We start from the raw sequence: 12,646 nt of genomic DNA on the forward strand, positions 1-12,646 counted from the left end.
CAGGCTCTAGCAAGAGCACAAACCTCTCCTTTAGTGCTGAAATTCTCTGCAGCTCTTCCCCTGATTTGCTTGAAGTGCCTTTTGTTTTCCAGATGTGCAACATCCAGCTGGGAGGACTAAAACGTGTTTTATGGACTAAAGAGTGTTCATTACTAAACATTGCCTACAGGATAGATTAAAAAAAAAGGCTGCTCAGCAACCCCAAAAGATCTGATCCAAGTCAGAGACTTTGAGATGCATTTTCTATTGTCAGGTTATAAACTTCTGCAGTACTTATAAATAGAAATGCTGATGCAGCCTTTGTATAGCACACTTGAGAATTGTATCAAATGAAACCTAAAGGCAGTGTCTGCAGGTCTGGGTGCATCCCACTGTGCTCCATCCCACGGTGTCACCCACCCCACAGCAGAAGGCGCAGTGTCACCGTGGCAAAGGACACACTGCAAAGACAACTTTGCACTGCTGCAGCAGCATTTTGAATGGAAATGAATTTTGCCAATGAATGGAAAGCAGTGGTGGTCTCAAAACTTGGTCTTTCTCTCTGAATTTGCTGAGGTTTATAGCTTGTTCACAGACTGTTTTGGAAGGTGGACCCTTCCTGTGTACAGAGCCAAGCTCAGCCACCCAGCAGTGTGCAGGCACTGGCAAAATCCTACTGTGGGGCATCAGGGGCACTGCCCTTGCAGAATATTGCCCCTTATTCTGTAAGGTCAGGGAGGGGATTGTCACCTTTAGCACAACTGGGACTCTGCAGGGTGAGCACCCCTCTCACAGACTCGGCTGAGGAGAAGCTGGAGGATGGTGGTGCTTTGCTCCAGTGGGATTTTAGCAGGCTGCAGAGCCTCAAATGCAGCCAGCCAGGAGGGACCTGGGCAGGAGCTGTGCTTGATGCTGCCAGCAATAATTGCAAACGTGTCCCCACCCCAAATCCAACAGGTGCTGGGCTGCCGGTGTGAAAGGAGCCATTAACAGGGATGTTGTGCCTTTCAGATGTGAGTGCCTGCCGGGCTACAGCGGCAAGCGCTGCGAAGTGGATGATGATGACTGCGTGGGACACAAGTGCCGGCACGGCGCCGCCTGCGTGGACGCGGTCAATGGCTACACCTGCGTGTGCCCGCAGGGCTTCAGGTACGGCAGGGCTCGCCCCGAGCCCCCCCAGCCTCACCAGCCTCTAACAGCACTGATCTGACATCCCCACCAGCCTCTAACCCAGCCTGATCTGACACCTCCACCAGCCTCTAACCCAGCCTGATCTGACACCTCCACCAGCCTCTAACCCAGCCTGATCTGACACCTCCACCAGCCTCTAACCCAGCCTGATCTGACATCCCCATCAGCCTCTAACCCAGCCTGATCTCCCATCCTCATCAGCCTCTAACCCAGCCTGATCTCCCATCCTCATCAGCCTCTCCCAGAACTGATCTCCCATCCTCACCAGCCTCTAACCCAGCCCTGACATCCCCATCAGCCCCTAACCCAGCACTGATCTCCCATCCCCATCAGCCTCTAACCCAGCCTGATCTCCCATCCACAACAGCCTCTAACACAGCCCTGATCTCCCATCCCCATCATCCTCTCTAGCACTGATCTGACAAATTCTCCCTGTGAACAGGTGCCTGTCCCTGCTTAAAAGGAGGTTCTAACAAGTTAATTGGATATTTTTGCTTGGAAAGCAGTGATTTTGGGGCAGTGCCATGTGAGTGAATGCCCCAGCCATCCCTGCTCACACACAGAGCACACTACCTAGCACACTCACCTAAGTTATACAGAGATAAAACCTGCATGTGCAGAGTGAGCAAAGGAGAATAAAATTGTGTTTATGAACCCTACCAACTGGCTGCAGGGAAAATGTGAGTCTGAGGATTTTGTGGCAGTGTCTCTGTGTCTCTTGGACGAGCTCAGAATGATGCAGGCTGTAAATTTCCAGCCTCTCATTCTGACAGCTGCCAATATATCTGACTCCTGGAAATCTCTGTCTGTCAAAGATAAGTGTGCTCCTCCAAATGGATTCACTAATCATTGCCTGGGGCTGGATACTGGCTTCCTTCCAGCTAAACCTTTTCTGTGTTTGAAATACACACATGAGACAAAGAAGGGGTACCTGTAAAGATCAGTCTTGACAAAGCAGAAATTGCATGAACACTTATAAATCATCTTCTCTGCTTTGTATCTGCAACTGTTTTCATTCTTCTTGCTTTCATCCTTGCTGGTCTGGGGTTTTTTCCTTCTCTCCCAACACACATTTCTGTTGCAAAGCAGACAGCCTTCCCTGAACAGGCATTGATATATAACATGATGTCAGCCCATGGTTTCACAGAATCAGGCTTGTTATTTACAAGGTATCAGATATCCTCTGAATTTCAAATTCATACCCTTCTCTCCCTGTTTCACTCTCTGCTGCAATCCATTTGGTGGCCTGAGGGATGCTGCAGATTGGTGACTGGTGAGGCTAACGTGACTGTGGGATGTAAATCCTCAGTGTTAGCCAATTGTTAGAGCTGAGAAATGGATTGCAAAGCCACGTCTGGAGTCAAGGCTAACTCCAGCCTGTCATCACATGGGGCTGACTTTTGCTGCAAGTCCCCTGATTTTTTAAGGCCTGTAAGCACTAGGCAGTGATGAATGTGAGGAGTTTTTCTGGGAAAGCAGAGTCACAGTGTTTGTCAGAGATGTTCTGAGCTGACACAGCTGGGTGGAGCAGCAGGGGTAGGTGGGAGGTTGGTCTGGTCCCTTCCCATGTACCAAAGAGCTCTCCTGGCAATTTAAACAGTGCCCCAGGTTGTCTGGTCTCACACCAGGGACATCAAGAGCAGGACCTGGAGCAGCCCAGTCTTCTCCCTTGATCAAATGAGAGCTCTCATTCCACTAACAGTCCTCCAAGGAGAGGAATCTTTCTACACTAAGCTCCAAAACTCAACTACCAGCTTAGACAGCACTTCACAGCCCAAGGAAACCATGGGCAAGTAAAGTAATTCCACTGCCTGTCAACAGCACAGCCAGATTGACTTGAGTTCTCCTGTTTGCTTTCTTTTTTCCACTAGTCCATGCCACTTCCCTAAATTTCCTGTGCAAGATGCAAGGAAGACATGGGTCTGTGGGGAGGAAAACCTCACACTGAGCACTACTACACTCCCTGTGCCAAGGCAGACAGCAAGATGGAGCCCCATGTGTTCTCCATGCAGAACAGTCCCTGATCTTGTTTGATTTCAGGATTAAAATTCTGCTAACAAAACATGATCTCATTATTCTTCCCATGACTCAAGCCTTTTGTAGTTTAAAGGCCTCTGCTGCTCTGAAGGGGGTTCTGAGGTTTGGGCTTTTTTCCTGTTAAGATTACAAATGCAAATATGGTGATTGACAGAGCTCAGCCTTCTGATGTTCAGGGTTACAGACTCCCCTGTCCTCACAGCTGCCTTGGGCATGGGGATGTGTGACAAGGAGATAACTGTGCACGTGTTTGAAGGCTGCAAGTGTTGATGAAAAGGAGAAAACATGAGGGGTGGCCCAACAAAGGTAACTAGGAGACCTAAGATGATGATTAATAAAGTTTTTTGGCGAAGTATCAGGAATCATTTCCCAGCAGTGAGTTTGCAGAGTGCCCTCCCAATTATTCAGAGCTTATGCTGTTGTAATAAAGGCACAGACCTGTAATGATTTTATGGTTGTCGCTATGCTGTGTGTCAGAGCCACACATTAAAAAGATGTTAAAACTTCCATCCTCACACAGCTGAACAAATGGCATTGGGTAATTCTGAGCAGGGTAGGCAGGGCCTCATGCACAGTGAGGCTCTCATGACAGCCCCAAAGATCAATAGTGCCACCATGCACACACTCACTCTCCCATTTCACCCCTTCCCATTCACTGGTCAGGTGTAGCTGTGCTCCTTGCAGCACCTTTCCTTAGCCCTCACCAACTCCTCCCAGCTGCAGAATCTGCTTTCCTCCTGAAAAGTTTTCAGTGTTTTCTTCCCAAAATAGCACTCATTTGCCCCCTGCAGATGAAAACGTTTTAGAGAATTGGTGAGCCCCGCTGAATAAACCCTGAGTTCTCCAAGCTTCCCTCCAGCAATCAGCCTCTCAGTGGTGCTGCCTGGTAAATGCTGCTCTGGTGGGGAAGCACACATTATCTGCAGAGCCTGATGGAAGCACTGCTCCTCTGTGCTGCAGATGCTCCTGGGCTCTCCACTGGGACACACTGCTGCAAGGAGCTCACAGTGATTATTTAAATAAATGAGATTGTACCAGGCAGAATGGACTTGGACAAGCTATGGAAGGAAGGCAGGCTGTGTTCCACATTCCACTGCTGGGGAAATAAATCTTATTTATTATTTCTAAATATATACTCATAAAAAATGTTTAAAATTAAAAAGGAAAGGGCCTTGACAGACCTGTCACTAATGTAAGTTCTAGGTGCCAGTATTAGGAGAGCTGCCCTGGTAAAACCATGCACCAGGGGGGGTTTCACAGCAAGCAAGGGTGTGCAGGAGCCATACCAGGAGCCTGGGGAATCTTTCAGAGCAGCACTAAGCACAGACAATCTGGCTTCTTCCAACATTTGCTTTCTGTTAGTGGAGGCTGTTGTGGGTCATGTGGATTTTTTATTATGATTATTTTTAACCTCCAAAAAATTAAAATTATATGCACTGATTTTCCTTCTGTTTCCTACTTGCTGCCAAAGACAAAACAAAACAATGGGCATTAGGTGGAAGGGAGCTCACAGGCTGGGTTAGCAGTGCTCTGTTCTGTGGTACCTCTGGAAAGGGATTCGCTGTTTGCAGAGCAGACTCAAATCACAGATGTAGGATGGGGAGGTCTCAGGTTTGGGTTTAAATGGCTCACAGGCTTCACTGGGAAGCTCTGCAGGGCACAGATGGGTGGAAGCTGTTTCAGCCAGGCTGCAGTGCCTTGCAGAGCTGAAGAACCAGAGCAAAGGGCAGTTCAGGCTGCTCTCAGTGCCTCAATGTCCCCCAGGGGCAGAGGGCATCCTTTGAATCTGCCAATCACTCAACGCCCTCCTGGAATGCCAGGACTGACAGACAGTGCCGGGAGGGGAAAGGAGCAGTGACTGACACACCTGGGAGGGATCATCAGGGGAGGGACCCGAGGTTCTGAGCTATACCCCGAAATCACAACACAACACGAGTATTAAAGACCTGTTTTGCAAAGATAAACAAAACTCCACAACTTTGTGAAAGTTGTAATGCTGGTATGTTTATTCCAGCACTGGACACATGTGGAGATTACTGTCCTTAGAAGATGTATACCTCTGAGAACTTCAGGTCCCTTTTTATCCCCCTCTCAAATACATATGCATACAATTTCACAGTAGGTTCATACATATTCATTTTTATGAATTTTGCGTGACATTTGCCGCTAGTTCTTCTTTATCAGAAAGAATTCCTAGGTCAGGTTGACCTGCTCTCACAGCAGTCTCTGTCTCTCTCTATCACCCTCTGTCTCCCCCCCTTATCTCTGTCCTTCACCGAAGCAGTTTCTCTGAGCCTGGGCTTTTGCAGTCAGGCTACATAGCTGTGTTTTCTAACCATAGACTCAAAGATGTACATTTCACCTAAATCAAAATGGACTTCTACTCTGGAGAATTTCTACTCTGTAGAATTTCTACTTTGTCTCAGACCTTCTGCTTTTATTCTGTTAATTCTGTCCAGCCTCTGTTTTAGGCATGATGCTGATGCTCCAAGGCACCAGCAGCAGCTGAAATAAATACAACAAAGCGCTGGTGACCGAGGCTGAGTTTCCCTTCCCTCTGCAGTGGGCTGTTCTGCGAGACGCCGCCGCCCATGGTGCTGCTGCAGACGAGCCCGTGTGACAACTACGAGTGCCAGCACGGCGCGCAGTGCGTGGTGGCGCAGCACGAGCCCGTGTGCCGCTGCCTGGCCGGCTTCGCGGGGCAGCGCTGCGAGAAGCTCATCACCGTCAACTTCGTGGGCAAGGACTCCTACGTGGAGCTGCCCCCCGCCAAAATCCGCCCCCAGGCCAACATCTCCCTGCAGGTTGGTCACAGGAGGCTGCGCGGGTGAAAATTGATGTTTGGTGGTGGTGACGGTGATGCTGTGTCCTCCTGTAGTTGGAGGAAAATGCGTTTTCTAATCTGCTGTTGTGGAAACCCAGAGCATTGGGAATATTTCTCTGTTTGTTCTGGGGTGCCCTGATCCCCAGGGGAGCACTGACTTTGACCCTCATTCATGGAGAAAGTTTCCCAGGCTTCAAGATAGCCTGGAATCCACAAAAGTGTGAAATAGATTATAGAGAGTAGTGTGGGTGTATCACTTGGTGAGAAATTCAGGTTTGGGGATTTTTAGGATGTTGTGGATGGAAGCAAGATGGAGGGCACAGGGTGTTGTTCTGGGCTTCTCCTTCCTTCTTCTTCATGGGTTATGGTGGTATTTTGTAATTGGGCAGGAAAGTCTGCATTGTGGGCTCTGTGGGATCAGTTATTGGGTTAAAAGGGAAAATTATCTAGGTGTCCTTTCTTAATTGGACAGCTTAGACTTAAAAGACCTTGTAACAAGAGATTGTTGGCCATTTTGTGCCTTCTAATGAAAAGCTGCCAAACTCTTTTACTGATAAGAAGTAATAAACACTTGTGGATGGAAGCAAGATGGAGGGGCACAGGGTGTTGTCCTGGCATTCTTCTTCATGCTTCTTCTTCCTTCTTCTTCATGGGTTTTGGTGGCATTTTGTAATTGGGCAGAAAAGTCCCCATTGTGGGCTGTGTAGGATCAGTTATTGGGTTAAAAGGTTGTTCTTTCTTAATCTAGATGTCCTTTCTTAATTGGATAGTTCAGTCTTAAAAGACCTTGTAACAAGAGATTGTTGGCCATTTTGTGCCTTCTAATGAAAAGCTGCCAAACTCAGTACTCGGAGTGTTTTACTGATAAGAAATAACAAACACTTGAATCCCAACGTGAACTACTGCCTCATGTGCCTTCAATCCAGACCCAGAGGAACCCACAACTGGTACACCCACAACTGTAAAGTGTCAGGTTTTGGTGAATTTTCTCCTTGCAATTGTTCCAAATAATCAGTTTCTTTGTTGATATCTAGCATTATGTGACCGTGTCAAGACAGAACAGTGAATGTGACAGCCTGGCCAGAGAGAGAGAAAGGTAGATAAGAATCAGCCCAGGAGACTTTAGGAAGCTGGAGATAAGCAATGATAACAAATTATTAAAACAACCTGTAGGTGGTATTTTACTAATATTTGTTTTCTTGTTATTCTCACAAGATTGTTTACAAATGGGTGTCTTGTTAATTAGCTATTCAGGTGAAATGTTTTGATTAAATGACCAATCAGGCCCACCTGTATCAGAGCAGTGTAGAAAAGAAGCAGTTGCAGTAAGGATGGAGTGCTTATGCCACTTCTGCCTGTCTCTGTGTCATTTGTGACTTAACAGTGCTAAATGTGCAACTGCAGGGTTAGACTGCCTTAAATAGAAGGAGGAGGGCTGAACTCTTCTATGGGGTGAATATTTTTAAGGAAATTCTTGCCTGTATCACAAAAAAAAGCACAAATGACAAAGGTAAGCTGTAGGAGTAGTTTGACCTTCAGACACTTGGCTTTTGAGGATACAAAATCCACAGATTTAATTCACTATTCACAAGAAGGAAAAGCAAATGTACAAGTGAAATCCATGCATAGAGACATTTAACCTGTAGCATGCATGTATCTCATGCTGATGGAACCGGGGCTGGTGGCCAAAGTCCTGGAAAAAATTGTGAGCCAGCTGTCTGCTCTAAAATCAGCGAAATGTGAAGGAGGGACTGAGGCACCAGTGTACCTTTGTGGGCACACATGCTGCCTCCAGAATCCCCCCAGACTCTGATTCCCAGACTGGCAACACAGCCAGGGATGACTCAGGAGTGCTCTGTGTCTTCCTACTGATTCTCCCTACAGCACAGTGGTTCATCCTGTACAACTTGGTGTTCAGTGTCATGGTGCTTCTTAAAACAGGATGGCCTCCCTGGACAATATTTTGCTTGTTCAGCAGACAGAACTCCTGGGGTTTTGATACTGGTCCAAGGTTCAGAAGACAACTGAAAATTGTTTCTCATGTGAAATGGGAAGTTGGCCTTTGTGTGTGAGCCCAAAGACCTTTCTGTGCCTCCTGGCTCTTGCTCTCATTGCTGCTCACACATATGATGTATTAAAGCATATTAGAATTGCATGTATGATTTTGGTTTGATTTTAAATACAGGTTTATTCCTTTTATTAATCATTCCCAAGCAACCTCACGTGGTTATGAACGTTTCACAGGTAGCCACGGACAAGGACAATGGCATCTTACTGTACAAAGGAGACAATGACCCTTTGGCTCTGGAGCTGTACCAGGGACACGTGAGGCTCATCTATGACACCCTGAGCTCCCCACCCACCACAGTGTACAGGTAAGAGGCTGAGCTCTGCCAAGGCAGTTGGCTTCCAAAACTGGTGAGGAGAGGTAGGATTTTTCTAAGTAATGTGCTTTGCAGAAAAACCTTTTATTTTACTTCAAGGTATCTTTTTTATGCATGTAATTAGATGAGAAAGTCAGGATAAAGACTTAGCTGGAGGCTGCACGGGTAAAAATTGACATTTATTGGCAATACCAGTGATGCTGTGTCCTCCTGTAATTGTAGAAAAATGCATTTTCTAATCTACTGTAAAGTTTCAGCTTCTGGTGAATTTTGTCCTTGAAATAGTTCCAATTAATCAGTTTCTTTGTTGATATCTAGCATTAAGTGACTGTACCAAGACAGAACCGTGAATATGCAACTGAAGGGTTAGACTACCTCAAATAGAAGGAGGAGGGCTGAACTCTTCTATGGGGTGAATATTTTTAAGGAAATTCTTGCCTGTATCAGTAGTACCTACACAACCACAAAAAAGAACAAATTACAAAAGTAAATTGTAGAATAGTTTGACCTTCATACACTTGGCTTTTGAGGATATGAAATCCACAGGTTTAATTCACTACTCACAAGAAAGAAAAGCAAATGTACAAGTGAAATCCATGCATAGAGACACTTCTGCAGGAAGGAGGGACGTGCTGCCCTTTTCCTCCACGGTGCCTTCAGCATCCCTCTCCCTGGTTGTTATTTTCAAGCCCTGTTGCTCCAGTTTGCTGTGAGCACAGATGCAGCAGTGACCACACAGAGCACTTTGGGCTGGGCACAGGCTCCTGGCACTGTGTGTGCAGCAGAGCTGCAATTCCCAGCCCACTCACACTGTGGGGAGAGCAGGGGACAGCATGGATGTCACCACGCATCACCCACCTCAGACTTCTCTCAGAAAGTTTTCTCAGCACTTGCTAACATTTGAGCCTCCCAGGGATTTTTCTTTAGGGAAATGGTGGCATTTTTAAGAAAATGAAAACATTCTTTCTGTATTAAAGCAAAGTGAATAATACCAATGCAGACATCTTGCCAGGAAGAGCACTGGCCTGTCCCCTGTAGGAATGAAGGGAGTAGTTTGCCCATAGATTTCACCAGCTGGATGGATAGGTGTGAAAAACATCTCTGTGTGTGGCTGCTGATCCTAATTGATCAGCTGGGGCTGATAAACAGTTTAGTGCTGCTAATTAGAACAGAGGCAAAGGTTGTTTTGTGTCAGGGGTGATGTGGATGTTTGCTGGCCATGTCACCATGGCAGAGTGGGGACAGGAGCTGCTGCCACCAGCACACAACACAAACAACACTCCATGGAGCTGCTGCCCTCTGGGTGGGTGCAGTGTCCTCCTTGTCCCCACCCTTCCCAGGGATCAGGGAGGAGGGCTCCATTCACTCTGGCACCTCATTACCATGAGATTAATGGCCTGTTCACTACGTTTTGTGCACCCTGGTCTGCTGAGATGGGAAAGAAGCTGCTTAATACGGTGCCCTTTCTGAAATGTCACTCTAATCTTTTATTAGTTTAAGGAGTGGAGCAAAATGGGATTAGCATGGAGCTCGATGGGAAAAGATTAGGTTGATTGAGAAAAACTGCAGCTAAAGAATGTCAGAAAGGGCCTCTAAATAGATTTAAAGTCTTGTTTTCTTTAAAGGCTGAAGAAGGAGCAGGAAAACCTGCTTGTCCCCTTGCAAACATAGGATTTAAGGGTAGAAGGCATAAGTGGATCAGGTTTGACCTCTCTGTTTGACTTTTAGCTAAGACATGTGCTCTGTTTGGCCTAACACATGACTTCCAGCTTGGCACAGAGTTTTGACAGGAAAACACCAAATAACAGAAAATCCCCCATTTCCTTTTAGCTTGGACAATGGTCAATTATTTCCATTATCCAGGCATTGGCCATCATTTCTAAGTTGTGTCACTAATACCTTCTGGATTGTTTAGAGGCTTTCTCAAGAGAAATTAAAGTCTACTTATACCTGGACCTGATTCCCATGAGTTTATCTGGACTTTTATTTGTTTTCTCCTAATCTGCATTTTGATGAATTGAATGGCTGGTTCAGTGTGATGCATTTTTTTTTTTATCACAACCTGAAGAATTTGGGAAACTCCTTTCTTTAACTTCTACAATTTTCATTTGTCATTAAAAACAAGGTTGCCAGGAGAACCTGTAACATCCTGGCCTCACCATTGCTAAAATAGTTTGTCTTCCCTATTGCTTTGTCCCTGCTGTCTTGTTTAGATGCCTCATTTCATTTTCACTCTCAGCTAAAGTGGACTGTTTACCTTTGCAAAGCTCTGTTGAAAGACTGTGAGATTAATGTTCACACTCAATATCATGTCCTGCTCCCCTTCAAAGCAGTCCACTTTTTGGACTGGATGAGCAGGGCTTTGGCTCTTGGTTTTTCCCCAGAAGAGTCTGCCAGAAGAGGAGGAGGCCTTAAAATGCTGCCAGGTGGGAGCTGTGCCAGCTACAGCTGCAGGAAATCTGTCCCTGACCTGGTCCTGGGCTGTAACTGAGATGTTTTGCTGGCTATTTCAGGTACTCCCAGGATGGGATGTGGGAAGTCATTGGCCAGCCACATGAACTGTAATTCCTCATCAGAGTCTCCACGATAAGATTTATTAATAGTACTTGCAAACAGTAAAATTAGCAAAGTACTTGGCTAATACAGGTGGTATCCTGTAGGGATGAGATAAAAGCTGTTGTCTGGGAAGCCAGCAGTGACTCAGTCACACTTGATGGTACTTTTCCATTTTTCCGGAGAGTGGCTCTGCTGCAGAGCTGCTGTGGGCATTTCAGGGCAGGGATGTGCCACAGGATGGGACTGCCAGGAAAGAGATGTTTAACTCCTCTGGGAAGGCAGAGGTGTCCCTGGCTATCAGAGTGAACCTGTTCTTGTATTTTAGTCACTCCTTTGAGCAGATTGAACCAGAATTGCTTCACAAAGTCAGTCTGGAAAAGCCCAAGATAATTGGCTGTACATTCAGGTTTGCTTAACATGTGTTTGTCCCTGTGGTAGTTTGGATAGAAAGGTTAAAGTTGACATTGGGCTTCTCTTTCATTCTGGTCAGGTAAAGGTCAGCACATGTCCAGTGGAAATGACTACCTACAATTCCCTGTCATTTTTCGCCAAGTTAGAGAGAAATACAAGTTAATGCAGTAATATAATATAATGCAATGACAGAACTCACCCTTTAAAAGAAAATCTGGCTGATCTTTTACTGGAACCTGTCACTTGTGAGCTGCAGAAAAATGGTTTCCTGGACGTCAGAGTAAAGCTCTTACAGAAGATCCATATTTGAAACAGGATTCCAAGTTATTGTTTCTTTTATTCTATTTAATGGACAACTGGGTACAGGAATATTTTTCTGAATGCTTTATTGCCCCCCTGGTTTCTGCACTGCTCAGAGTTACTCCTCCATGCCATGACAGTGCTTGGTGCCACTCCAACAGTGAGTTCTTGAAACGAAGTAAATTTTTTACATAGATACTGTACCTTAATTTAAAGATGCCAACTGGTAAGGAACATGCTGCTTTTACTTACTACCACAATCCAATTGTTAAAAGTTTGAATTAACAAAGAGCAGTTAATTCCATAGTTCCAGCATTCAGCCAATGACACTGTTATCTGTTTAACTGTACTCTATAGGGAGAACTCCCTATTTTCAGTCTTTTTTTCCCACATCTGTTCCTTGAGCTAGAGATAAGACCTTACTTGTAAACTTTTCTCCAATAGATTTTATGCTGCCACACAGTCATATTGATTTGGATGCTGAAATAATCCTTCCTAATACAAATGGAAAACAGAACTTTGACACAAAGTGCTGATGTAATTCCCTCCAGAGTTCCCAGATTGCCATGTTGCATACAGACTGTCATATCTGGTGAAGAGCAAGATGCAGGCGTTGTTGGTGTAAAATCATATGTTTTCATGCAAGATTCCTGACAGCAGTGAAAAAGGAGGCAGTTAGGAAAAGATAAGAATGAATTATATTTGTCTTTCTGTAGAGACTACACCCAAATCACATTTTAATTCCTTTTAAAAGTATCCCTGAATAATCTGCTTTCAAAAATGCTCTATCATTAAAAATATTCCTTGTAGATTGTATCATGCAGTTCTCATGGTCTGGCTGACTCTTACACAGCATAGATGGATGTTCTTGTGGTTAAAGCAAAAGGCCTGAAATAAAGGAGCTCACATTCCTGCTGTATCTGTTTCACATGTGATGACTGCAAGACGACAAATTAAATCTGGT

The 12,646-nt window shown here is 45.5% G+C and overlaps 1 protein-coding gene across 1 annotated transcript in view; it reads left to right on the forward strand.

Moving 5' to 3' along the window:
- Positions 1-12,646, forward strand: part of SLIT3 (slit guidance ligand 3) — a 487,105-nt gene that overhangs the window by 453,099 nt on the left and 21,360 nt on the right. Inside the window, exons 30-32 of the mRNA XM_058815569.1 lie at positions 991-1,128; positions 5,771-6,011; positions 8,276-8,406. Coding sequence (XP_058671552.1) covers positions 991-1,128; positions 5,771-6,011; positions 8,276-8,406 — 510 coding nt within the window. The remainder of the gene's footprint in view (positions 1-990; positions 1,129-5,770; positions 6,012-8,275; positions 8,407-12,646) is intronic.

The sequence above is a fragment of the Ammospiza caudacuta genome, chromosome 16 (genome assembly GCF_027887145.1).
Source record: "Ammospiza caudacuta isolate bAmmCau1 chromosome 16, bAmmCau1.pri, whole genome shotgun sequence".
Taxonomy (NCBI): Eukaryota; Metazoa; Chordata; class Aves; order Passeriformes; family Passerellidae; genus Ammospiza; species Ammospiza caudacuta.